Source organism: Telmatherina bonti (genome assembly GCF_933228915.1).
Source record: "Telmatherina bonti genome assembly, chromosome: 9".
NCBI classification, from domain to species: Eukaryota; Metazoa; Chordata; class Actinopteri; order Atheriniformes; family Telmatherinidae; genus Telmatherina; species Telmatherina bonti.
The window spans coordinates 35,131,708-35,158,111 of record NC_136627.1 but is presented as its reverse complement, the minus strand read 5'-3'; the positions used below and the strand labels follow the sequence as shown (position 1 = coordinate 35,158,111).

The following is a 26,404-nucleotide window of genomic DNA, read 5'->3' as shown; positions in this document are numbered from 1 at the left end:
TTCATAGGTTGTCAATTATATTGCATATAACTGTTGGAATTAAGATGTGAATGCATACTATAGTTGTGTAGTAGCACTGGCATCAGAACCAGACAACGGTTTGGTATCAACAGGGATGATTTCAGTATCATCCATCCTGGACATGTTGCTCTTTCCACATTAGCACCATCCTTACATGTTTTACCGTGTTGTAAAGGCGGTGTAACAAATGCCCCTTCCTTTTCTGCTACATTTATATCATCTATCCTTCCAAGCCAGATAAAAAGCAGTTTCTTCAGGTTTCCAGATGTGTGATCAGATGTGTGGTTATAGCTGCCGAAGTCAAACCGACCCAGAATTTTGTGAGGTTAGTGTTCATTTCCTACCCTGCATTTACAACACACAGATATGATGAGGAAATGTCTGGAGATGGCTTCATGAGTCCAGTTTGTTCAGTCGTAGCACCAGAAATCCAAGGCAACTGTGCTTGAAACATGAAACATTCATAAATTACAGGCCTGCGCTGTAAGTCTAAAACTTACAGGACTGATGAAGAAATGGGAAATAAGTCACAGCTATTGTTGAAATGGAAAGGTGTTCGTTATCATCTGCTGGTGCTCCACAGTGGTCAGTTCCTGCGTGTGATCAGTTCAACAGCAGCTCTGTCAGAAACGTGCTGGTGTCTGTGGCGTTTGTCCGTGCACAGAGACGAGCGCTCAGTCCGGCTCCCTGCTTTTGTCTTTGTGCAGATGCAGATCCTCCATCTTCTCTTGCAGGAGGGAAACGGGCATGGAGCAACCTCTGTGTCTCCCCGGCAGCGTGTTGCTCTGGAACACAAACTGCAGACATGTTGATCAGTCAGAAACCTGCTTTAAACCCTCATCAATCACTTCAGTTTAACTTCTTACATTTTACATGTAAAAACAGGACAGTTCATGTTTTTCCCTTTTTTATTTATTTATTTTGTTTTGCCCAAATCGCTTTGACAACTTCAGTCCTAATCAATAATACCTACTTATTTATTCATTTACTTACTTAGTTAGTTAGTTATTAGGCTCAACCAGCCAGTGGAGGCAGGTTGGAGTATAGATGGAGAAAATACCACATCAATAAAAAATGACCAGTTATGTAAATATTTCCTGTTATTTTAACCATTTAAAATGGGTTTCTTTAGCATATTTTACCATTTGTACACATTTATTAATCTATTTATGTTTATGGCTTCCAAACATACATTTAATCAAAAATAACTTTTTTTCCATGAAAAATTATTTCATTTTATTAGAATTAATTAGGATTTAAAGGGTTCAAAGTTACATATTATAAAAACTATTTATCTGAAAGGTTTTTATTGTATTTTTGGGAGTGGACATTTTTGTCTTCCAGCAACCTGAAATTGCCGTAAAAAAACCCTTAAAAAGAAAGTTGTTGCTAATTTTTATTATGTTTAAGACTGATCTTTGAATAAAATCCTGCTTCTAACATTTCTTACAAGGAAAATAACCTTTTTTTTAAAAAAAAATAAAACTGCAGCATCCTGCTGACCTTTAAGAAAAACTGAAATGTTAAAGTTGAGGAAACACTTTCTTACAATAAATCACTCCATATGGCGGTAACGCAACCGAATAAGTGACCAAACATTTTGGGAAAATTTACTTATAAGATTAAATAAACAAATCCATAATGACCTACAAGGGTTGAACATACACAGCTGTGAATGAATGTAAATGTGAAATATTCTCCACCTGCTTTAAGAAATTCTTTTATTCTTTAAAATTCTCCCATTTTACTGAAACTGGCCAAAAAAACATTTTACTTCCATCTTCCTGGACTGGTTATTGACCAGTTGGAGGGACAACATTTCTGACTGATCTCTTTGTGAGGCGCACGGAGACAGAAAGCTCCCGCAACACGTGCAACATGTAGAGCTGCTCTGTTTTACCACAACTTTGCATCTTTTCTCACCTTCCTCTCTGGAGACGCGTGTGCATGAGAGTTGAGGCGGTGTCCCCTCCTGTCCTTCTTCTCAGGCATCCACACGCCAGGATCCGTCTGAGTGGAGCAGTCCGACAGCGTTGAATCGGTGTTATTTCTATAAGCCAGAGAGCTCCTGTTGTGTTCCACCTCGTTGCTTTGAGGGAAAACAAAAGTCTCGTCCTCCGAACCTGACGGGGAACATCACACATCAGTGTACAGAGATCCTCTGAGAGTGTTTCAGGACTGTGCACGGTGCAGAGAGTACGCACTCCAGCTGTTGGCCTTGGTTTTGGAGTCCGGGGCGGGGGTACACGGGCAGGACCCGCTTGTGTTCTTGTGTTTCTTCATGCACTCCATTCCCACCAGATCCCGGCAGTGTTTGTGGCAGTTTATCCCGCAGTCTGTAGGAGGAAAACGTTGATGATCACTCAAAACACACAAGGAGGGTTCAAGTGTTGGTACGAAATAAAGTAAACCCTCCTTCAATTCCAAGCTTTTTAGTATCAGAACTAAATGAAAAGTGTCCTTTCTGAGTATTTAAATACAACCTTGCATACATTATACAGAATCTACTGAACCAGAACCGAGCCGACATGCAGAGGAAGAGTGAAAAAACCAAGTCCACCAACATTCAGCAGCTTTTTCTGGGACTTTGTCTGTTTGTCACGTGGCAACGGAGGAATTTGTCTGTTTTTCATGTGTATCGCTCCAGTTCTTTGACCTTTGCAGCATTGCTTTCTCTCTGCAGGTCCAACCACAGCAGGTCTGAATGATACCGAGACCAGGTCCGACAAGCCTCCCTGTGTGGCTGCAAGCTGTCCTGCGGCTGCAGATCATCATCCCTCCACCACACTTGGCAGTCGGTATGTACTGATATGCTGTTTGCTTTTTGTGCATTCTGACCAAACATGGTCTGGTCTGTCCAAAAGATGCGCGTCCAGACGTCTTGTTGTTTGTTCAGATGCAGCTCTGCTAACATCTGGCTTTCTCCTGCAACTCTTCCAAACAAGTCATCCCCGTTCAGCCTTTTTCTAATCAAACTGTCACAAACTGAAACCTTTAACGTACGTACGGAGGTCTGGAGGGTCTGATGTGGATCTCAGGCATTCTGACTTTGGACTTTTTGCTTGGAGGTCCGTTCCTGGGAAGATTAGCAGCTGTCTTGTGAATAATCCGTCTCTGATGGACTCCAGAGAGTTTCTAACACTCTCCTGATAGATAAGCAGCAACAGTTGCTGATGTCTTTCCTCCTTGGCACCACACACACACACACATGAAGCTTGGTGTTATCCTTCCATATTTGCATATTTGTCCATTTTAGGTTATATTTACCTCAGTCAAGACCAGATCATCGTGTGTTGGTCCTGATCTATAAAACCTTAAAACTGAAGAGGGCAGACTTGTTTCTTCCCATGAATGCATGTTTGGTTCAGTCTTTGTGCTCAGAGACACTGCTGCTCCGTTCATTATCCCCCGTAAGACTAAGATCTCTCCTCCTGCGTCTCTTTTCAGTTTGTTCTTCCTCTTGTACATGTTTCCTCCTCTCGGTGTGACTCCCTCCTGCTGTGATTTATCAATCGAGGTCAGTTAGAATTAGGTCAAGAGGTCAAACTAAACAAAAGGTTTTGCTTGGTTGCGTCATCATGTAAGTGTAAATTTGAGTCAGTCTGTTGCTATAGCAACTAACAACTAAAGCATCCGCACTCATGGAAATGTAGACCCGGCTGAATTTCCCTCCCACTGCCATGATGTCACACTAGTTTATTTTTGTCCCAATCACACTAAATCTGGGGATTATCCGCAGGAAGCGGGACACCGTTTGCAGAACAATAAACTGATTTTTGGAGTTTCCAACAGGCTGAATAACCACAGCCTCCGGCGCTGCTGAAATCTTTATTTTTATCTCTAATTCCACTTCTTGTCTGAAGCTGATTTCTCTTGAAGAATGACTGAACTGTGTAGATTGTGATCTTCCAGGGTCATGTTTGTCTTACCTTTGCAGTGGTAGCCCTGTTTGATGACTCCCCACAGCTAAAAGAGAGCAGACATAACGTCATCAGACGGTTCAGCTGCTCCAAAAAAACCCAAAAACCCAAACAGGCCAAACTCACAAAGCCTCCGCAGATGTCGCAGAAAGTCGGCCGCTTGTATGTGGTTTCATGGAAGTTATGTGCGTCATTGAAGTTGTACCCCAGCTTGGCACATACTGACATTCCCCTCATGAAGTAAGAGGTGATTTCTTCACGGCTGATTTGTCCCTCCCTGAGCAGAAAAAAATTCCAATTACAAGTCAGAAGTAAGAGATGTGAGGCTTCCAGAAAGCCTTTCAAAGCTTCTTCTGATTTACACCTCTGCGGTTGCGGCCTGGCTGCTTCCTCACCTGTCAGTTTCTTGTGTGCAGAAGGAGAAGGGGAAGTTGGCTGCGATTTTTTCAAAGTCTTCCAGAGAAATGTAGCCGTCCTGCTTCTGGTCGTAGTTCTTCATGATGGACTGCAGGGGGCGACAGAGGGAGCACAGGTTGTTGTTCTGCTTTAGGCTGCCATGTAATGAGGAAGTGAAAGACAGGAGATAGTTGCAGAGTCACAAACTCACATCCACCATCTGTTTGACGTGTTTGGAGATGGTGTCGGGGTCGAGCCTGGGGGTGACCCCTGATCCCCACTCCCCCACCGCCGGGGACTTGACTGGAGCTCCGGGCTGTTGAGCGACAGCAGCAAGAGTGTGAAAAACAAAAAGAAAGAGCACACCCACCACATAACACACTTCCCTAACGAACAGAGCTTTGATGTGGCCGACTTTGCTGATTTCAGGGTACAGTCACTGCAGTTCTGTTCAGAGCTGACGCCCACAGAGACAACAGGACTCTTCATCACGCTATGAGAGCGCTTTAACACAAGGGATGGATGAAGGTCACGTCACCTGAATCTTGGGGTTCTTGGGTTCCTTTGTGTACGAGAGTTCGTATATTTCATCCTCGGTGTAGTATAAATCCAGAGAGAGCTGAGGAATGAACAGAACTCGGTCTGAGACGCTCTTGGAGGAAGTTTTTAATCTGAAATTCTGAAGTTTGTGTGTGGTACCGTGAGCAGATGCAGAAGGTCTTTGTTGGCCTCAAACGGTGGCGTGCAGCTGTGGATAGCCAGCAGGTCGTTGATGTTGCTGTACAGATGCTGCAGCTTGCTCAGGTTGATCTTCTCCTCGTCTATGTAGTCCGGCAGGGCCTCGTTGAGCGAGATGAGGTCCTTCAGGTGGACCCCCAGGATGGGCACCTTGAAGCCCTTGCACTCATTGTAAACCCGCCGGTAGTTGCTGTAGTTGCTGCGTGACGACAGCAGTTCTGTCATTTCACTCAGGGCCTGAAAGAAGGCAAAGAAATGATGATGGAGGGAGCAGCGGGGATAGCTTTCATTCACGTTGCTTTGGATTTACTTCCTTTATTTAGCTTTTCATACTTTTGGTGTCATCTATTAGAATAAAGTCGAGCGCTGTGAGAGTAGAAAGTAGCTCATCACATGATGAAACCTCCTGTTTTACCACATGCATGATAATAAAATCTCTTTCTTTCTGCTTACTTTAAAGACTTTTATGGTTATTTTTACTTTAAAGATTCTTATGGTTATTTTGTGGGTGTTATAGAAGAGATTTATGTAGATAGCATTTGCTAAAAAAAAATATTTATATGTTTATGTTTACATGTTTTCATGAGTGAAGCACGCAGTCAATCTCCAAATGAAACATAAAAACTTTTCGTTTTATGCAAAACAAATTCCATGGATTTATGAGCTGTCATCTCACATGACAAGCTAAAGTTAGCATTTAGCAACACTTTATTACCTTTATTATTATTTATTAATGAATTTATTTAATTTTTTTTCAAACCAAACAAAGTAACCAATACAAACACTTAAAAGAAAAGGAGAAACAAGTAGAAAATCTCACAAACTATTAATAAACAAACATAATAAATGAAAGTGCATTTCTCTGCAGCTCAGTGCTGTTAGCTCCAGCTGTTGGCTCCAGCTGTTGGCTCCAGCTGTTAGCTCCAGCTGTTGGCTCCAGCTGTTGGCCCCAGCTGTTGGCTCCAGCTGTTGGCTCCAGCTGTTAGCTCCAGCTGTTGGCCCCAGCTGTTGGCTCCAGCTGTTGGCTCCAGCTGTTAGCTCCAGCTGTTAGCTCCAGCTGTTAGCTCCAGCTGTTGGCCCCAGCTGTTGGCTCCAGCTGTTGGCTCCAGCTGTTAGCTCCAGCTGTTGGCTCCAGCTGTTGGCTCCAGCTGTTAGCTCCAGCTGTTAGCTCCAGCTGTTGGCTCCAGCTGTTAGCTCCAGCTGTTAGCTCCAGCTGTTGGCTCCAGCTGTTAGCTCTAGCTGTTAGCTCCAGCTGTTGGCTCCAGCTGTTAGCTCCAGCTGTTGGCTCCAGCTGTTAGCTCCAGCTGTTGGCTCCAGCTGTTAGCTCCAGCTATTAGCCCCAGCTGTTGGCTCCAGCTATTAGCTCCAGCTGTTGGCTCCAGCTGTTGGCTCCAGCTATTAGCTCCAGCTGTTGGCTCCAGCTGTTAGCTCCAGCTATTAGCCCCAGCTGTTGGCTCCAGCTGTTAGCTCCAGCTATTAGCTCCAGCTGTTGGCTCCAGCTGTTGGCTCCAGCTGTTAGCTCCAGCTGTTGGCTCCAGCTGTTGGCTCTAGCTGTTAGCTCCAGCTGTTGGCTCCAGCTGTTAGCTCCAGCTGTTGGCTCCAGCTGTTAGCTCCAGCTGTTGGCTCTAGCTGTTGGCTCCAGCTGTTAGCTCCAGCTGTTGGCTCCAGCTGTTGGCTCTAGCTGTTAGCTCCAGCTGTTGGCTCCAGCTGTTAGCTCCAGCTGTTGGCTCCAGCTGTTGGCTCTAGCTGTTAGCTCCAGCTGTTAGCTCCAGCTGTTGGCTCTAGCTGTTAGCTCCAGCTGTTGGCTCCAGCTGTTAGCTCCAGCTGTTGGCTCTAGCTGTTAGCTCCAGCTGTTGGCTCCAGCTGTTAGCCCCAGCTGTTAGCTCCAGCTGTTAGCTCCAGCTGTTGGCTCCAGCTGTTAGCTCCAGCTGTTAGCTCCAGCTGTTGGCTCCAGCTGTTAGCTCCAGCTGTTAGCTCCAGCTGTTGGCTCCAGCTGTTAGCTCCAGCTGTTAGCTCCCACGTGAGTCTGGTCCCTGTTGTGCTGTGTAAAACTAACAAACTAAAGATTCAGCCGCTAGAAGAGGAGAGAACTCGTCACCTCAGCACTGCAAGCTTCCCATGAGGCGGTTTCTGTGGCCTAAACGAGTTTTAATCTGCTGCAACTGAACTCTTTCTGTGTTTCTTCACCTCCTGATTTACAAACATGCGCTGGCTTTTCCTCCCATGCTAAAAAAAACCTAAAACTTCCCAGGTTAATTCTGGCATAATATCTGTGATGTTGGAGCAGCAGAAAGCTTCACCCGAGCTGGGTGTGCGCCATCCTAACACCCCCCCTTCATAAGGAAATTACTTTCTGGACTTGAGTTCTATTTATACTATTCTGTTTTATTTTTATGCAAAGAAAGTGCTTGATGAGTCTAAACAACCAAAAAGTGAAGAATTAATATTAAAACAAGGGCAAAGTTGTGATTAATGAATGTAATTTACCAAATAATTCTGATGTTACACCTTAAAACATGATTCCTCCTGCATTTATACAAACTTACACTGATTTCTGGGACTTGGTCTGCTTGTCTCAAAGCTAATTTTAATCTAATTCAGTACTTCTTATTAAGCTGCAGTCACATTTACCCGACATGTAACCAACACTGGGGAAGGTTTAAACCACTGAACAGGAATGTTTCTCACCTTTTCCAGGTGACACATGCAACATAAAAACAAACTTTCCAACGTTAAGAAATATCACTGATGCAAGCACATCACAAGGTTTCACCATGTGTTCGTATTAAAGACACACCTTGGAGAACTTTGGAACTAAAACATGATTTTATCTACTAATTCTTGTTAATAAAACGACGGATGGGAGGATGTGAACTACCTTAGTGATGTCAGGAGGCAGCAGGTTGGATGTGTCTTTGAGGCGGGAGATGGAGCTGTGACAGAGGCCTCCGGTTACTGCCATTAAAGTGTTAAAGTTTTGCAGGACTCTAAGTTTCTAGAAGAGAGAAAAATGTCAGAATAAAGGAGTGCAGGGTAAATAAAACAAGAAGGAAACGAGCTATCGGCTCTTCCTACCTGAGCTACATGGATGAACTTGGTGAAGACCTGGGCTCTCTGCTGCGCCGTGTGTCTGCTGAGGATCATCAGCTGGACCCACTGGGACACGCCGTTACACATCATGACCGAGCGCTCCAGAGCAGGGTTGTCCCTCACCGAACCCCGCACCACGTAGCTGCGGTAGTCCAGGAACTGGACCATCAGATAACGCACGTCAGGAAGCAAACACAAGAACAGAAAGCTGTAAATTTGATCTATTACCCAGAAACTCTGATGTTGTCACTGAGCTGGAAAAATTAAACCAGATGTCTCTGATATTATCTGACGGCTACAGTAGGAGGTCCGCTGTGAAGCTGATTTGAGGTTAAGTTAGATTCCCAGCTCTGCTGATACTGGCTGAATGCAAACCAGAAGTTGCAGTTGTCGTTCAGAAGATGACATATGAGGACTTTGTGGTTTGTAAAACAAACAAAAAGTAGTAGTTAGAGGGTGCCCCTATGTTGTGTACGTAGAAGTATAAATAAATAACCTGTGTGGCTGTTCTGATGGCTGCAGTCTGCCTGTGCAAAGCTAAGCTAAGCTCACAGCTTCAGCTCAGGAACAACACAAGTCTGAATTTTCACCATTTAAAACAAACAAATATTAGAATTTTACATGAAGGTATTCATACATTATGAAACTAACTTTTTATCTTCTTCTATTTGCTGCTGATTCAGAAACAATTCAGGTGTCTAATCCCAAAACATCAACTAGAAAACAGTCAAAATGAGCTATTAGGAGATAGAAGGATAAAAACCAGTGAGAACGACTCGTACAGTTACTCTGCGATCACCTCGAGCTGAACAATTAGAAAGAAACGTTCTGTTTTTATTTAGTTTAGTCTTTCAAGTCAGTTTCAATTCTCTATTTAATGTTTCTTTTGCACCTTCCTGAAATGGTTTTTGTGTCTTATGTAAAGCAGTTTAAGTTAAGTTGGGCATGAAACGTGCGACACAAATAAACCTGCCCTGCCTCGACATTGTTTCCAGCAGACAGGAACTAGTTTGTGTCAACAGGTGACTAGAAATCTGAGCAAACTAAAATAACGTGGAGTTCCCCATTTTTGGACCCTTGCTGGAGACAAAAATGAAATAACTTTTGGAGCCAAAGAAGAAAAATAAAAAGTCATCAATCAGCTTCAAATAGTTTAGTTAAAAACCAACAACAAAGCCAGAAATCCTGGTTCAGAGTGGGACTCGGACCTGTAGGAAACCTTGTCTCCAGCAGACACGCTGCTGCTCCAGCCCTCAGGTCTTTACACTGGCTTCCTGTCTGTCAAAGACAAACTTCTAATCTTGTTTTTATAAACTTCTGAATGGTGTTGGACCTGCGATGGAGCGCTGACCCGTCCAGGGCGTACCCTGCCTCTCATGCTGGGATGGACTCCAGCATAGACCCTGATCAGAACTAAGCTTTTAATATACAGGAGTAGATTCAGATGGAGAAAAGCTTCTTGGTTTGGTTGTTTCTCTAACTGAGAGCACTCTGACCTCTCTCTGAATCCAGATACTAATAACTACTCTGAAAAACTGGAATATCTTTTTTCAAGTTGATCCAAAACTAAGAGATTTCCCCCTAAAAAACTTACTGAAACATTACAGAAGTTCTTGAATTCCAGATAGCTGAGATGTTCAGCCATTTCGTCTGGCTCCATGTGGTCAAAGATCAAGGACACCTTCCTCTTCTTCACAGAGGGCGAGGGTGCCTGGGACATGTTCACATAAGGGCTTCTGGGGAAAAGAGAGGCGAGGAACGAAACAAAAACACATCAGGAATAAACAGATTGTTCTATTAATAGAAAAAAATATATTTATTTTGGGTCCAAATGAGAAAACTGCAATTCTTTCTGTGGATGCAGACGACTGAAACAACAACGTGACCTACAAGCAGGACGTGTCGATGAGCTGCGACTGAGTCTTCTCTCCATCCAGCTGGACAAGCGCCCACAGGTCCCCCATGGTCTGTTCAAGGTGGGGGGCCACCTCAAATGTTGCCGGGAACTGGCTGGTCCACTGCCTTGCCCCGAAGCAGAACAGAAAACATGTTTACTACTCGCAAAGAAAGAAGGACAACCTGTTCTGTCACAGTCCACTTCCCAGGATGTCCCCGGTGTCCTTACTCACCTGACAAAGTGGCAGATCTGTGTCCGCCTGAGTCCTCTCTTGTCCGAGGGACAGTCCTTATACGTAGGGCCAAGTCAAGGACCTAAACATGCTGTTGATACAACGCTGCTGCATGCTAAACAACAGCAGGGATATATATTTCAAATCTGCTTTGCAGGAGTGGCAAACAAAGCCATGCCTGTTTCCTGATCTGATTAATCAACCTGAACATGTGAGCGGGAGCAGCGTGGCGCTGGCACCGGCGGGACACGCTGAGCGACAGGGAAGGATATAGGGTGAGAAGTTTCTGCGCAAACGTCTGAGAAGGAACGATCCAGCTGTGCATCATCAGGGTCATGTGGACCAACTGGGAGCCTCTGGGACTGGAAATCTTACCCTCTGAATCTGCAAGCAAAGCCCAGCAGCACGTTTACACAAGCAGGGTTAATCTGATTATAACTTTACCTAATTTACAGGACGCTTATCCAGTCAGTCAACATGCTTTAATGTTTTTATTCATATTCACACACAGACAGATACATGTAGCTGTATCTGCACCACCCTGCAGCGACTGCTCAAGTCCCTCCGCTGAGACTATATAAGACTTTATCTGTGTTTGACTATTAAATTCAGTCCTACAAGGGCTGCAGTGCTGCAGGATTTCAGCGTGTTCCTGCTCCAACATTCTATTTATTATTCAGTCATCAGCCTGTAACGTTCTGCACAGCGAGGGTGTGTTGGAGCAGGGACACATTGAAAATACATTGATGTGAGCGTATGTTTGTATCTAAGAAACTCTGTGTTTCTACGTGTAGCTGTCGCTACATCCAGGTTTTATTTATTTACTTTAGATCTGGATAAACTGATAAGTGTGAACTCTGCAAACAAGTCAGAGAAGAGCGACGTTTATGATGGGCTGTCTGGTTTCTGCAGCCTGGCAGAACAAAGCCTGACTGTATGAAACTGCCCCTTTATCTCTCACTGTGTGGCTTCCCTCCTCGCTTTGCCTCATCCCTCGCTTACATAACCTCATTGTGATGAAGAGGAGAGTCACATGACAAACTTTGGGAAGGCATGCATGTATGTAGGAAAAGAGACGGACCAAAGCAGTTTAGACAGCGCTGTATGAGCTCATCCAGGCTGGCAGCGCTGGCGCTGGGAGCAGAGCTGGGGCTCTGCAGGGCCTTGCTGATGTCCTGCGGACTGGGACATGTGTTCCTCCTCCGCTGGGCCAGCTTCTTGCTCTTCAGCACACCAGGAGTCTCCCCATTGGGTTTCCTGAGAGAAGCAGAAAGAAGGAAACAGATAAAGAGAGCATAAGCAGAGTGTTACAGAAGTAGAGCAACTTGTGGTAAGATAGTGCAGGTCAGCATCTGAGGAGATGCAGCTCCCCGCATCTGATAAACTGTGCTGCATTTCTGCAGCTCTCTGAGCTGACATGCAGAAGAGGAATAACTACAGCAGCTTAGTTATGAGTGTCTCTCCATCTGAACCCACATACATTTTCATTTTGAGTGCAATTTCTTACAGGTTTGATAAATGTGTACTTTCATTTGTGATTGTGTTCTTCTGCTCGGAGACTTTTAGCCCAGCAAAATATATTCTTTAACTTCATGTAACGCCCCAACAAGTGTCAACAACAAGCATGCCTGTACATTGACATAAACTGAAAACAAATATCCAAATAAAAATAAATTATAGAATAAAATTTGATAAAACAAAAAAGCTTTTAAAAACAAAATGAATGTAAAACAGCACATAAAGTGCATTATAACAAAAGCCCTAAAAATTTAATAAAATGAACATAAATTAAAAGGATAAAAGTGAATTGAATGCAAAAAAAAATTATATATATATATATATATATATATATATATATATATATATATATATATATATATATATATATATATATATATAAAAAATATATATAAAATAATAATAATAATAATAATAATAATAATAATAATAATAATGATAATACTTTACTTTGACTAAAGTAAAATAAAATAAAATGAAAAAAGTTCAAATAAATGACAACAAGGACATCAATAAAATAAAATATATCTAATTGATTAAAATGAAAAAATAAATAAAAAAAGACATTTAATTAAATAATACTTTCAATGAAATGAAATGAAATGAAATTGATGGCCACAAGCACATGCAAACATGTAATTTCTGAATTTAAATGGTTTATACAGGTGTGAAGTTTTTAATATAAAGTGACTGCTCTGTATAAGCTTAGCCTTTTCTAACACCCTCTTTTTGTGAGTGTGTTTTGTGATTAGATTTATGCTTCCTCTTCTTATCAGAGGCACAGTTGAGCAATTCCTAATTGGCTTTCATCATAACCAGTAAACTTATTTCCAGTTTGACTTCATACATCACTCTGAAGTGTTTTATTCAGGTTAGTTCTGCAAAACAGGTACAGGAAAGGCTTCTTTGCTAACAGATCTTTTGCTAAAGAACCAGTGGCAGAGGCATTATGGTATAATGTGTGCATGCAGCCATGCAAATTGCATAACTGCATTGTTGGTATTAACAAGGTAAAGTTTTGTCATCATTTGTCTTAAAAAAGCGACGAGTGTTTGGAAACGACATGAAACTGTCAGCCTTCATATTGCAGCTCATGTGATGACATTACCAGGAAACACTGTGGGTTCAGAGAACTCACAGAGAACTTCCCTGAATGACCAGATCTACATCCCCCCTGAAAATACCGCTGCACACACACACAGCCCCTCCAGTCACGCAAAAATGTTAGGTTTGCTTTATGTAAAACACACAAGGCATATAGGACACAGGGTGACATTCACTGATCTATTTATACCACCAGCCGCCCGTATGTGCTGCTCCATCCAGTTACAACAGCACACACTCTCTGAGCCATGTCAGTGATGACCCCCTGCTCTCTGCATCATGGTAGCCCTGCTCCAAACCTGCTAGGCAGCAAAACCCCCTCCATCTTCGCCTCATTGCACTGTCCACCTTCTGAATTCAAAACATTCAACAGTACAGCACGAACCAGCATGCAATGTACGATAAATCTGACAGTTCATGAAGAACTTTCTAAGAAAAGCCAAACAAGGACATGATTCAGGTGTCTGAGATGATTTTATTAATGCCTGAGACAGCGATAAGACCCCCCCAGCTGCTGCTGCATGTGTGATGTCTGAAGATCAGCTTTTGGTTGTATTTTAGGTGGTATTTCTACCACAGCTGAACTAAAAATAGCACAAAGAACATTTCACTTGTGAAACTGAGATATGTTCACTTCTACTGTGCGTTTCATACCAGAAACATATTTATAAGACGTCTTGATGGCGTGATGCCACTCTTTATATCTCCCACTTCCTGGACTTCCTCCTCACTTTCCGCATCCCTCAGTAACGTAACCTCTCTGTGGTGAAGAGTAAAGACACATGACAAAGTTGGTCATGAAGCATACATGTAAATGGACCAGAGCTGGATCAGCTCATCCAGGCTGGCAGCACCGGCTCTGGAGGCTGCGGTGACATCCTGAGGACTGGGATGAGTAGGTGCTTGGACCAGCTTCTTTCCCCTGGTAGCTACACGTACCTGTTAACCACCTTGTTCATTCTTTCTCAAATTAACTTGGTTTTCATTTAAAAACGTAGATTAGTTTCCTTTCGTTTAATGCAAATGATTGGAGATGAATAGTGTGACCAGAAGGTGGCGGTAAAGGCTACTTTTAGTAGGTAGTAAAGAAAACAACTGTAGTGGACATCCACAAGACAGCTATGGAGCAAGGATAGGTACATACTGGGGCTGTGACAATATGCTTTTGTCCCGATTTGATTTGGTTCCAATTCTTTGCTGCCAATTCCATTTAAATTGTGATTCTCACAATTTTTTTTAACATTGCTGATTGATAAAACTAATTTTTTTTCTCTTCATTTTTCTTGATTTAAATTAGGAAAAAACAACACAGTAGTAAGATCATTGTTCTGCTGCTGTAATGTCCAAGACAAGTTAAAAGATTAATAAAACCAATAAAAATGACAAAAATAGTATAATGGATTATTTCTATTTATTTGAAAAAAAAAATTCTATTCTATTTTTTGTTTAAAAAATCTATTTTAAAATTGTGCAGCAAAAAATTCCAGTTTTCAACTTTTTGATTAGATTTTGCCACCCCTAGTACATATGTTTTTCTTTATTCATAATTATTATTATTATTATTATTATTATTATTATTATTATTATTATTATTATTATTATTATTATTATTATTATTATTATATTGTCATCTTTAATAAACCAGGGAAATTGACTCATTGAGATAAAAAATGTTGACTATAATAAATGCCTTGACTAGTGGTGACTCCAGGAAGGTTTTATGGCTTTGACTTTAAATTGGACTACATTAGTTTTTGTTGCATTTATAACCAGTTTTAGTCATAGAAATGTGACTGTACCATATTATCCACACTTGGTGACTGAGAGTTGGGCTGGGTGTTGATGCTGAGCTACATGTGACTCCTGGATTTAACGGAGGACAGACGGTAGAACTGGAACCGCTAGTTCTCATCAGAACCCTCACTGTAACATTTTGGATCAACTGGAGACTTTTCAGGGCATAGCTGGGACAGAACATTAAAAATCGCAGTAATTCAATCTTGAAGTAACAAAAGCATGGACTAGTTTTTCTGCATCACTCTGAGACAGGATGCCCTAATTGTACATCGGTGAAGGAGGGCGGTTCTAGAAACCTGTTGTTGTTCCTTTTGCTGGTTGCATGTCAGCTATACTCCTCAGCTCTATCCCTGCAGTTTCTGGTGGGACTACTCTGCTCATTGGATCACAGAACACATCTGCAAAAGCCCTGGAAATTTACCAGTTTACCCCAAAGTTTGACTTACATGTGAACAGAAGTGAAGTGAGCAGTCTGGCTACTTTTTCTGGCAACACTTTCAGGTTTCTCACTATAAACCATGATGTAAGATGCAGCCATCTTTACTTCTTTTCACACGAAACCATAACTCTAGACAAAACGTTATCACATGCACTTTTCTTTGTCCTCAGGAAAAAGAGCCCTCATTGTTTTCCACTTGGACTACTTCTTCTACTGAATAAACCTAAACATCCACCCTCCGGTGAGACAACAACTCTTTTTATCTTTTCTTCTCCCGTGGCTTGATGTGGAATCCACCTTGCAAATTGTCATTATTTATCCACAGTTTTGCATCACACTTGGTGCACATAGAAATGTCCACAACTCACCTCTGTATAATCTGCAATTTTGTGTTTGCATTGATGGCGGTGTGTAAACGCCTTTACTTTGCATTTGTTGCCTGCCTTTTTCTTTCCTGCAGGTATTTGTGACCTTAAGGCTGAAACTTTCTTATCTCTGCTTTCACCATCAACAACCAACAGACAAGCGCTGCCCAGTGTGTGTTGTTGTTCTGTCGCACTTTCTTTTTTCGTCCCCTCACTATGAAGAAATCAGCCTCCTCTCCGTCTGGTTCTTTCTCTCTGAACAAGTTTTTCTTCTTAATGTTGCCAAGCATCTGTTTGCTTTCTATAAATAGAGTGGCCTTAAATATAAACATATATATTTTCCATTCAGAGTAAATAAATGGTCACAAACCCTCAACCAGTCTGGATGAAGAGACCCAATCATCTAACGCAGTGTTACTCATTTCTGGTCCCCAAACACCCCTACCCTGCATGTTTGAGATGTTTTCACACTTTAAATCATCGGCCTGTGACAAATTACTTCCTAGCAGGGTTGAAAAGACGTTGACATTACAGACATTTTACTACTGAGAGAGTCGGGCCGGATGTAGATTCTGAGCTATATGTAACTGTATCATCTGCATAAAAAGGAAACAATGTTATTTTATTGATAAAGGAAAAACAAAGAGGTCCAAGACCTGACCAGAAGGGCCATTAATCTGAATCAGAGGTCTTGAAGTCAGAAAACATCTAAGACATGCAGGACAGTGGTGCTTAAGGACTGGAAACCATTTAGCTTGAATAGTTGTAAAACGTTTTTCTCATTCCTAACTTAACCATTGGAAGGTCTGTCTGCAGCGTTAACACAAACCATTATCACCTTAAGCTTCGCCCAAAGCTAAAAGAAGAGAGTGAGAAGCATGGATTTGTTTTTTAATGCAGAAGGAACTTAGTTTATCTCATAGTCCTGTACTCTGTCTTGCAGAAGTCTTTCTGTAACATGACCACAATCACCTCATAGTTCCAGGATTTCCTCTTACGGTCAGAATCTTCAGACAGTGTTCCCGCTTTGGACGGGGATATTATCCTCTGCGAGCATTTTAAAGAGGAAGTTTTACCACAAAGACTAAGTGAGCCACTACTACTGCTTCTTAGAGCACGCTACTTTTGCTTGTGCTTCAGTGATGTCCCCATGAAAATGTGATTTGTGTTCATTAAGCCACCAAAATAAAGCATATTTTAGTGCAAACCTTTAATACGCTGTGAAAAGGCAGCTAAGGGGCTAACAGTACTTTGGATTGATCTATTAGAAGCCTCTACAAAAATTCACACAAGCCAGAAGTGTTTGCACCAACATGTTGTGTACAAAGAAAAGCCATCAGCAGCAAAGCCCTGCGTTGCAGTGGGGTGTTAAAGCATTATCTTTCAAGATTTTCACAACAAAGAGGTGTTTTATGACTCAGTTACCACACTTAACACACCTGCATCTATAAAAGCTGGGGTAGGTAAAGTTGGGGAAAGTTGCACCCTGTCTTGGCTCCTCCCTCTCTGGTTTTGTTCCTTGTGTGATCCAAGACTTTTTTTTTTTATAAGAAATGAACAACTCTTTTTCTGAACGTTTGGATTGGTCAGAGTTTTTACAGATTTACAGTAAACTGAGGGGTCTAACTATATTTCTTATTGTTCATGATTACAGAATGTATAGACTACTATCAGCACGAGGAACCGCTTCACCCAGAGTAAAATAAAATCTCTCAGAGTAACTTTACCTGCTGGAGCTTTAACACAAGAGTTTGCAGAAAAAATATTCATCAGTACAAAGAAAAACTGAGAAAGAACTTTTCACATGCACCAAACGGCAGACGTCCATGGACGTTGTTTTCATGGCTGAACCAGGTCAGTCTGTTGAAGCCTTTTTTAGCCAAAAGAAAGACGTGGAAATTCGGGCTGTATTTGGACATGTCCAACATGGGCCACATTTAGAACGAAGCTAACCAGAGCTAAGCACATTTCATAACTTTTGGGCAAACCCCCATCAATGAGCGTTGAATTCTCTCAACTGCAGGCTCCACGTCTTATTACAGATCGATTGTAGTCTATTTATTTAGTTAAAATGTATATTTACTTTCGGCAAACCCAAAGCTCATGGTAGAGAGTGCTCAGGTAAGTTTATTTCCACGTTTCTTTTGTGAAACTGATCAAAACTGCTCCCTCTCTTATGGAATAAGCTCCCAGTTAGTGTTAGGGAAGCAGACATCCTCCCCACCTTTAAGACGAGGCTGAAGACTTATCTTTTTGATAAGTCCTATAGCTAGGGATGGTTAGCATCCCTTAGTTATGCTGCTATAGGTTTAGACTGCTGAGGGACATTTCCTGATACACTGAGATTCCTGATACATGTCTCCTGTCTCAGCAGGTCTCCCTGGCCGGGAGTAGCAGTTCCTGTTGTCTGTTGTCTTTCTGTCCTCTTCCCCCCACACAGCAGAGGCAGATGGCTGCCTGTCCTGAGCCGGGTTCTGCCGGAGGTTTCCTTCCTGTTAAAAGGGAGTTTTTTCCTTCCCACTGTCGCCAGTGTGCTTGCTCAGGATGGGAGATTGAGTTGAATCTGTTGGTTTCCTTATATAGGCTGTTATAAATTGGCTTTCATTGTGTATTTTTCTGTCTGTAAAGCGTCTTGAGATGGCTTTGCCGTGATTTGGCGCTATATAAATAAAGTTGAATTGAATAGTTGAATTGAAAGTTGCTGGAAACTTAGCTGGACCAAAGCACAGAGCCGGACCTTAAAAGATCGAGCTGCTGTTAAATCATTAAACTCTACTTAAACCTGAGTTTACTGATGAATGGAAGCCTTCTGGTTTGGAAATGTTTGGAAAAAAAAAGTGCTTTTCTTTCTTTGCTTTTCATCTGAGCAGAATGACTTTATGTCTGTACTTAACCAGGAAGTTTAACTATAAGCTCTGTCTTTCAGAGGAGGACAACAGCCCTTCAGCCGCATGTTTATCCGTTTACTGCTCTGACCTGTGATCACGGTTTGCTTATCTACATGCCACAGCTCATGGACTCTCAGCTCAGCTCAGGGTGAATCTACCTGCTGCTGACACTTGTTGCTGCTACAACGGAAACACTGACGGGGGGGGGGGGATGTTTTTGATGTCACATATTTGTCAGGGAATTTCCCTCCTGATATGCTGAGCAGGTAAGACTCAGAAGGGCAGCCAATGAGCTCGCGCTCTCTGCGCTGTGACGGTGTTGGTAAATAGAGTCACAGAGTGGTAGAGTGCCATGCAAATCTCCTTACAGCAGTTTTACTGTTTCTGTATTTGCATGAATTGGTTTGCGTGAGAGTGGCTAAAGCTGGCTAATAACAACCTCTGCAGTGCTTCCACTGAAGCAGACTTCACAGGACAGTGCTCATCACTATTTTAGGCAACAAAGCCATTCAGACAGGCGGAGTGGGTCCAGGATTCAGACTTGGAAGTCCACTTCGGTCATCAAAAGAACCAAAAGCTGCAAACTTTCTGCAAAACTTTTCTTTAAATACACTCAGCTCAGAGGTTTAATGTCCAAGCAGCACAACAACCTTAAGCTGTCGCCTCTGTACACCTATAAACATATAAATAATCCGAAACTAGAGGAACAGCATGTGACCAGGGATAGACCCCAGACCACTTTAATCCTCATGTCTCTGATATGTGAATAAAAACCACCAGAACCAGTTGTTGCATGGACTGCATGAGGGAGTGTCCACAAATAATTCACCTCTACGCAGCCTTTGTTCATTATTAGCTTTCCAAAACTACATAATGTTTTACTTATTCTGGGAAGCAACAAGTAAACCTGTAGAACCTGACAGTGGCTGGAAGGCACGACTCTGTAACCAGGGAAGATTTACGATCGTACAGAGAACGAATCAGACCAGTTCTGGAAAAATATATTTTTTAAAATTATTATTAAATAAATAAATAAAATAAAATAATATAAAATAAAATAAAATAAAATAAAATAAAATAAATAACAATAACAATAACAATAACAATAACAATAACAACAACAACAACAACAACAACAACAATAATAATAATAATAATAATAATAATAATAATAATAGTAATAATAATAATGATAAAATGAATTAAATATGGATTAAATTGGGTGCTTGGCTGGTTTAGGAGCGCCTTCTGCGTGTCGGCCTCTGTCACATTTCTTCCCACTTCCCTCATCCTTGCTCAAAGCCATTCAGGAAACAGTTTCTGGTTTTTAATTCTCTGGAAACCCCCCCACCCCCCCACCGCCAACTCTCTCACTGCCTTTCCCATCCCTGTCAGGACTCCTGGCTGCAGATCCAGTCCCCCTCACGCCTCCCTTTCTCCCTCTCTTGCTCTCACACTGGCAGGGAAATATGCAAATTCCTCCCTTTCTTTCCTTAATTGATTAATTGAAGCCCAGGCCTATTCATGGCCTTGTTTGTGTACTGCCCCCCACCCCCCCAGCCCCCTCACTCTTCCCTCTCACAACCTGCTCTCTTGTTCCTTCCACATGAAGGGGCTGCATCTCCCGCACCGGGACGAATAACACCACTGTACTTAGGATCATAGTTTGCCTCTGAGAAGTTGTAAATGATGATGATGATGATGATGATGATGATTAAGTTTTAGGTTTGTTCATCTGTTACGTTTCACCAGCAGTAAAAAGATCCGTTGCAGCACATCTGAAGCCACTAACAGATTTAATATGTCACACTTGTTTAGGTTTTTCTTCTGGACGGCATCTTTCTGCATCGCACCGTGTGCAGACATGCAGGATCAGTTCCAGCTGTCGGCTTAACAGGAGGACAGCATCACTTCTGCATCTTTATTTGCTTGAAGGAGATATTAGAATAGAAATCACCACTTTCTCCAAAAAGTGTCTCTGGTTTAGAGCTGATGAGTTTTTTTTAACTTGGAAAAACTAAAGATACCTTGAAGAGGTTCATCTATGCTGCACTGTTGGAACCTCTGATTGATTATATGACAAAATTGAAAACATTAAATTAAATATTTGTAGCTCTTCTGCTGTCCCATTGACACTTTTTGTTCATTTTTCTCAGCTTTTTTAACGTATCCATGTACAAAAACTGCTAAAAATTGTCAATAATTTGTTCTTCTTTTTAAAGAAAATCATATAAACAACATCTGTTCTGCTAAAAATACCAAACATTCAATATTTTAATGCTTCAAGTGCCAGTTTGAATATTTATATCACAGTCTTGTTCAAACTGCCACAAAAGCTGAATTATTTGCCATATAATAAATGTTAGGGAGATTAATTTTTGGTGGTGATTAGACATTTGGATGTATCAGAGATTATTGATAAAAATGATTTGATTTGTATGTTTTATGCAGTGTCAGCTACTTCCTGTGGGATCTTCGTGGCAAACATAAACATTATGTTGACATAAATCATCATATATCAGTATTTACAAGCTTTTTTTTTTTTTCAGAAATCCCTCAAACATCTTCAGATCTGCTCAAAACTACCAAACATTCAATTATTTTCAGGCTTTTAACCTTTTAAATGCCAGTTTATAATATGAAATATGCCAGAAAAATCATACAAAACATAAAATATTTAGTATAAAATAAAGATTACGAAGATGTAGATTAGGTGGTGATATTGGATGTGTAGGATATTAGCAACAAAAGTTATTTGATGTAATTAGTATTTAGTTTGTGTTATCAAATACTCCCTCTGATGACCTTTGTTGCCACAAGGACTTCCACTGAAACCACATATTTTAATCTCACCGTAATTACAGTCTGAAACATCTAATTGGAGTAAAAGTGTTGTTTTTTTTTGACAATCTCACTTCGTTTAACTGGATTCAACTGGTTTTCAACTGGTTTCCCGCTGTGGGCAGATGCAGGAAATCCTGGGGCCACCAGGAGAAACCAAAACAATGTTTGTGTATGTGTGACATCAGTTTCTCATCAAAGTCTGATCAACATGTCGATAACTGGAAGTAAATTCACAGACATGAACAAAGAAAACACTTGATGGTCCCACAGCACATTAAATGTTCACCTACAGTGGAAAACCACTCCTGGTGGAATGAAGCAAAACTGCCAAATATCATGAATCCTTCTGATATTTAATGAACTCCTGCCGTGTGTTTTGTGGTTAAACATTATAAATTGTTTGGTGTGGGAGCACAGCCATGTCCATGCAAGCAAACCCGCTGAATCCATCTCCCATTCATACGTTTACTGAGTATTTCTACTCAGTTTTACCTTCAGTGAAACAGACTCACTGCTTTCTGAAGATCTTCCAAAGTGTTTCTTTGGTTATTGTTCTTTTTACTTGTTTCCATTTGTCTGTTTTCAGTCACTCAGTCACCCATGAATCTTCCCAGCGTGAAAAGACACCTGACTCATTGGACAAACCAGTGATGAGTGTCACACTTGGACCTTCAGGCACTTCTTTAGTTGTTTACTTAGAAAAAAAGCTAAAGTTATACAATGTAAAAGACATAAAATCCCATATTTGCAGCAACTAGATGAAAGCAGACATGACTATTAGATAACAACACCACATATATCTGCATGGTGTCGATGCGGCCTTCAAACAGTTGAGGAAACTGGACAGAAGAAGATGTGTCCAAAATGCATTTGGAGACGCCTTCAGCTGGCTGAAGCCTCATCAAAAATGGTATCCATGGAAACGAAGCCAGGGGAAGGAAAAAAGGCTGAGGTGTGTCACGTGACAAAAGAAGATCAGTGGTAACAGATCTGATGGAGGGACGGGTCCTGCCCTGAAAGGAAGCCAGCATCCATGGAGGCGTTTGGAGAGTCCTTCCAGAAGAAGAAACGCTTTTGTTTTTTATCACCTCTCAGCTGCTTTTATTCAAGACAAGAGGGGTAGTCACGTCAGCTCAGCTGGCTACATCACGAAGAGCACACATCTGACAAGTCTGACATTCAGCACACTTTCATTCCAGGAACTCTGATAAGGTTTGTGGTCACAACTAAAGCCGTGAAAAAAGTACCACAGAAAACCAAACCGAGCGCTATCAGCTGTCAGATCGAATGCAAACATCATCACTGAGCCGACACCAGAAAAAAGAAGAAGATAAACTGGACAGAGGAGAAAAGCAGAACACACTCACACAGAAAAGCGAACACACGCACACGCACACGCAACTGCTAAATGTCAGCACACGCAGATAATCTGAGGACTTGCAATTCTTCACAGGTATGCAGGTCAGGAACTTTTCTTATGACACAAACCTGTTTGTGTGCAGCTTTGATTCAAACAAACAGCTTGAAAGTCTCTCTCTCTCTCTCTCTCTCACACACACACACACACACACACACACACACACACACTGAGACTAGAAGCGGGAAATAAAACTAAACGCCCCGTTTCTCTTTAACTTGTCAAGAGTTTTTGCACAAACCACAGTACATCACATATAACCTCAAGTTTCACACATCTCTGCTGCACACAAAGCTCTTGCTGCTGACACACACTTAGACCGAGCTGCAAGTGGAGCTGAGCGCCCCGCTCTCAGCCTTAATGCACCCCCTCTTTCTTTTTCTCTGCTTAATTACCTCTTGGTCTTGTTCATTGCAGAGTTCTTCTCCTCAGCAACTCTCCTCCTCTACTGGCGATCTGCATGGGCATCTGAGCGTGTCCCTACAGCTCCATGGTTGACCCTGCTCCTCCTCCTCCTCCTCCTCCTCCTTCTCCTCTGTGTCCTCTGAGTGTTTATGCTGGGGATGAGGGCTGCTCACGTCGCAGGCACCGACTGAAACATCCACGCCTGACTCCTGCTCCTCAAACCTCTCTGTATGTCAGTTAAGAGTCCAGTCTGAAGACTTCTGTCAACCACAAATCATCAGCAGAGCCGTCCTCATGCTGTCGTTTCCTGCGACACAGAGAAAGGAGCCTCTACTGCAATGCAAGAACAAGTAAAAGTCAAGCACTTGTCCCCTCAACATAAACAAGTCAGCATCTTAAATGGAGGAACTGGCTCTGGTAGATAGGGGAACTCACACCAGTTTCTGTTTGTGTGCATGTGTGTGTGCAAGGGGGAGGGGAGAGTTATGAACACAAATGAAACAGCGAGAAGAAGAAGGAGGAGGAGGAGAGGTGAGAGATAGTGATGAGCAATCATATGAACTCCGTCAGACAGAAACAGGCCACGCCTCAAGGTCACTTTTTGGGGAAACTTTCAAAACTTTTTCTAATATTGCCAAAAAATATGCAGTCAAGTTGAGTCCTGCACACTGCTCCCCTCTGGATCTGGTCTCCAGGGTTCCCAATAACACATCTATCATCCTGGCTTCTTCTTTCTCTTAAAGAAAAAAACCTTCCTCTGTCATTTCTCAGGGTAGTGTGTGATTAAACAGGGAGGTAGTGTTTGTGCCCCGTGCAGCTGGACGGAGAAACTCAAAGGAATCCTTGTTTTAATCACATCGAAAGGAAGAGGCAACCAAACAGGGGACATTAATGACCCCCACTTTCCTCCTCCTCATGTCTGCAGAGGTGGCTTCTTTGCTGCAGGAAGCTGACTGGCTGGCAGAGAGGGTGAGCGATAAGCCATTCAAAAGAAGAGAGAGATGCACAGACCCTGCATGCAAAGTGCAAAACACCTTGTAAATTATTTGGATTTTATAGAAATACCACAGAAGAAGAAGAAAAAAAAAAACATTTGATACTATTTCCCTGCAGTGTTGTAATTTAAGGTAATCTTAAGCAATACTTGTTTAAAACAGGAAGTGTTGGGTTCTGATGGAAGTGGCTCTACTTTATTTAAATCAATACAGCCTAAATGACTCTGAGTTACACCATCAGTGTCCTAAAGATCTCATTCTGGCTCGATGTGGGATGAATGTGGATTTAACGCTTCTAGTTCTGATGGTTTAATTCAGTCATGAACTGTAAATGTGGTTTCTTTTAAAGCTGTTATATTAATATGCAATGTCGTGACTAATAAAAAGTTTCTTCATATATTTGTGGTACTTTTGGTTAACGGAAATCTGGATTTTTTATTTTTTTTTTAATTCTCTGGTTCTGCATTTACTCATCTAGCAGTCAGAACTCTGCAGCAGCGTTTCAGTCCAACTCTCGGTCAAATGTCGCCGCCTTGTGGTGAAATGCTGCAACTGCGCTTAAATGTCAGGAAGGTCAAACGAGTCACTTCTTACCTAACCTCTAAAAACTCCACTTTATTTATTTACTGTATATTTTTGGTCCATGTTTTATTTTTATCCCTTAAAAATCAAGCAGAAGCTGAACTCTTTTAGTCCCAGTCAACATGCAGACGTGATGTTTTCTGCCTCAGTTGTCGGATTATGAGGTTAAAATGATGTAAAATGAATATATCACACAGCGTTAAGGCCAACCAAAACAATTAAACAAGATTCGTCACTAAATGGATTTGGCATAAATAACACAGATCAACACGGACCAATCCTTTTCTTATTTGCAAATAATCTTTTTAAAGTTTCTCTTTTCATTTGTTGATTCATTTTACCACTCAAACCAGTTCTGGGTTGTGGGGAAACTGGACACCACCAGCAATCACCGGGGTTTCTCATTTTATTTTGCAAACTGGATCCTCGTCAGCTGCAGCCAACAGTTTCTGCAATAAAAACACAGTCTAACTATTTTGACAACACACACCTGATCATAATCTGACTCACACTTTCACACACTAACACACACACACACACACACACACACACACACACACATTGCATTTAACTGAATGTTATTATGGAAATAAACATCTGGCTTGATGGATCAGTCCGTACCAGCCCCAACAGGACGTATACCTGTTGGGAGCAGATGAAGATGTTGCAGCAGGTAGTTTTCTGTTTGCAGCAGCTGGTTGGTTTTCTCTGTTTGCACTCAACATGTATCTTTGTCTCCTTGCTCTCTCTCTCCCCCCTTTTCTGCTCATTCCTCTTTTCAGTTTATCCCGCATTAATGTGTAAATTCATCAGAGGTGTATAAAGTAGAAGTAGAAAGTAGAAGTTCTGTCCGGCAGCTCTTTCCATCCAGTCACGGAACCAATCAGCTCAGCTCCACTGCAGGTAGATGAGCCTGTTGGTAAAAACACCTGTTCTAAATGCATCGGTAGATCCAAGGACTTTTACTTTAGTTTTTCTTCTACTTCTGCTTTATACACCTCTGAAATTCAGCAATAATTAAATGTAAAATAAAAAATATCAATACTTAAACGATCAAGAGGGGCTTTTATCCATAAAGCAAAGGAACTTAGTTTGGCACAGCTCATCAGGAAGACCACTATTCTGCTTGCTGTGATGCTGGACAGAAATGTTACAGCAAAATACATTTTATGGAAAATGATTCTGCTCATACAGAAAATTTCAGTTGTTTTTTGTCAAAGTTAATGGAGCTGATTGACTGTGGAACAGTGATGAGCAACATGGGAGGTCGAGATCTTTAGTCTCCTCCGGAACCTCCTCCTGCAGGTGGAGCCGCAAGGCAGGCGGAATTTGTCCCTTTTGGCCTGCCATACAAATGCAGGCGGTTTGGTGAGTTGGCAGAAAACAGGCCCGAGCAAGTTGCCTCTGAATCATCGGGACTCACACTCCCAGAATTCCTGTGAGCTGTGCCGGAGTGGCGTGCCGCGTCTGCCGCGCCCGCCGCGCCTGCCGCGCGCCGCTTCACGAGCCGGACTGACGGACGGACGGACGGAGGTGTGTCCCCGCGAGTCCTCCCGCATCTTTCCCGCCGCCTGCTGCGGTTGCAGCGGGACATGGACGAGCTGAAGCGCGTGCAGGAGGATGCCAGATGGAGACGGGAGAGGTAAGGTGCAGCGATGTCCTCTCTGCCTGCTGTGCGCGTGGCCAGGAGGGCTGTGCCGCTCACGCTGTAGTATGTGTGTTCAGACAGGACTCCTCGTGGCCTTCCATGCAGCAT

General features: G+C 42.1%; 1 protein-coding gene across 1 annotated transcript; it reads right to left on the bottom strand.

The window, feature by feature from the left end:
* Positions 1-695: 695 nt before the first annotated feature.
* rasgrp4 (RAS guanyl releasing protein 4) lies at positions 696-26,404 on the bottom strand (the record flags this gene model as incomplete). The annotated part of the gene is made up of 19 exons (XM_079246083.1): positions 696-806; positions 1,945-2,144; positions 2,226-2,357; positions 3,951-3,987; positions 4,068-4,218; positions 4,337-4,446; positions 4,549-4,653; positions 4,876-4,956; positions 5,037-5,312; positions 7,954-8,070; positions 8,151-8,324; positions 9,760-9,901; positions 10,056-10,187; positions 10,295-10,350; positions 10,545-10,678; positions 11,376-11,551; positions 16,449-16,564; positions 18,564-18,713; positions 26,072-26,404. 19 exons carry the CDS (start codon positions 26,402-26,404, stop codon positions 696-698), a joined length of 2,733 nt encoding a protein of 910 aa, XP_079102209.1.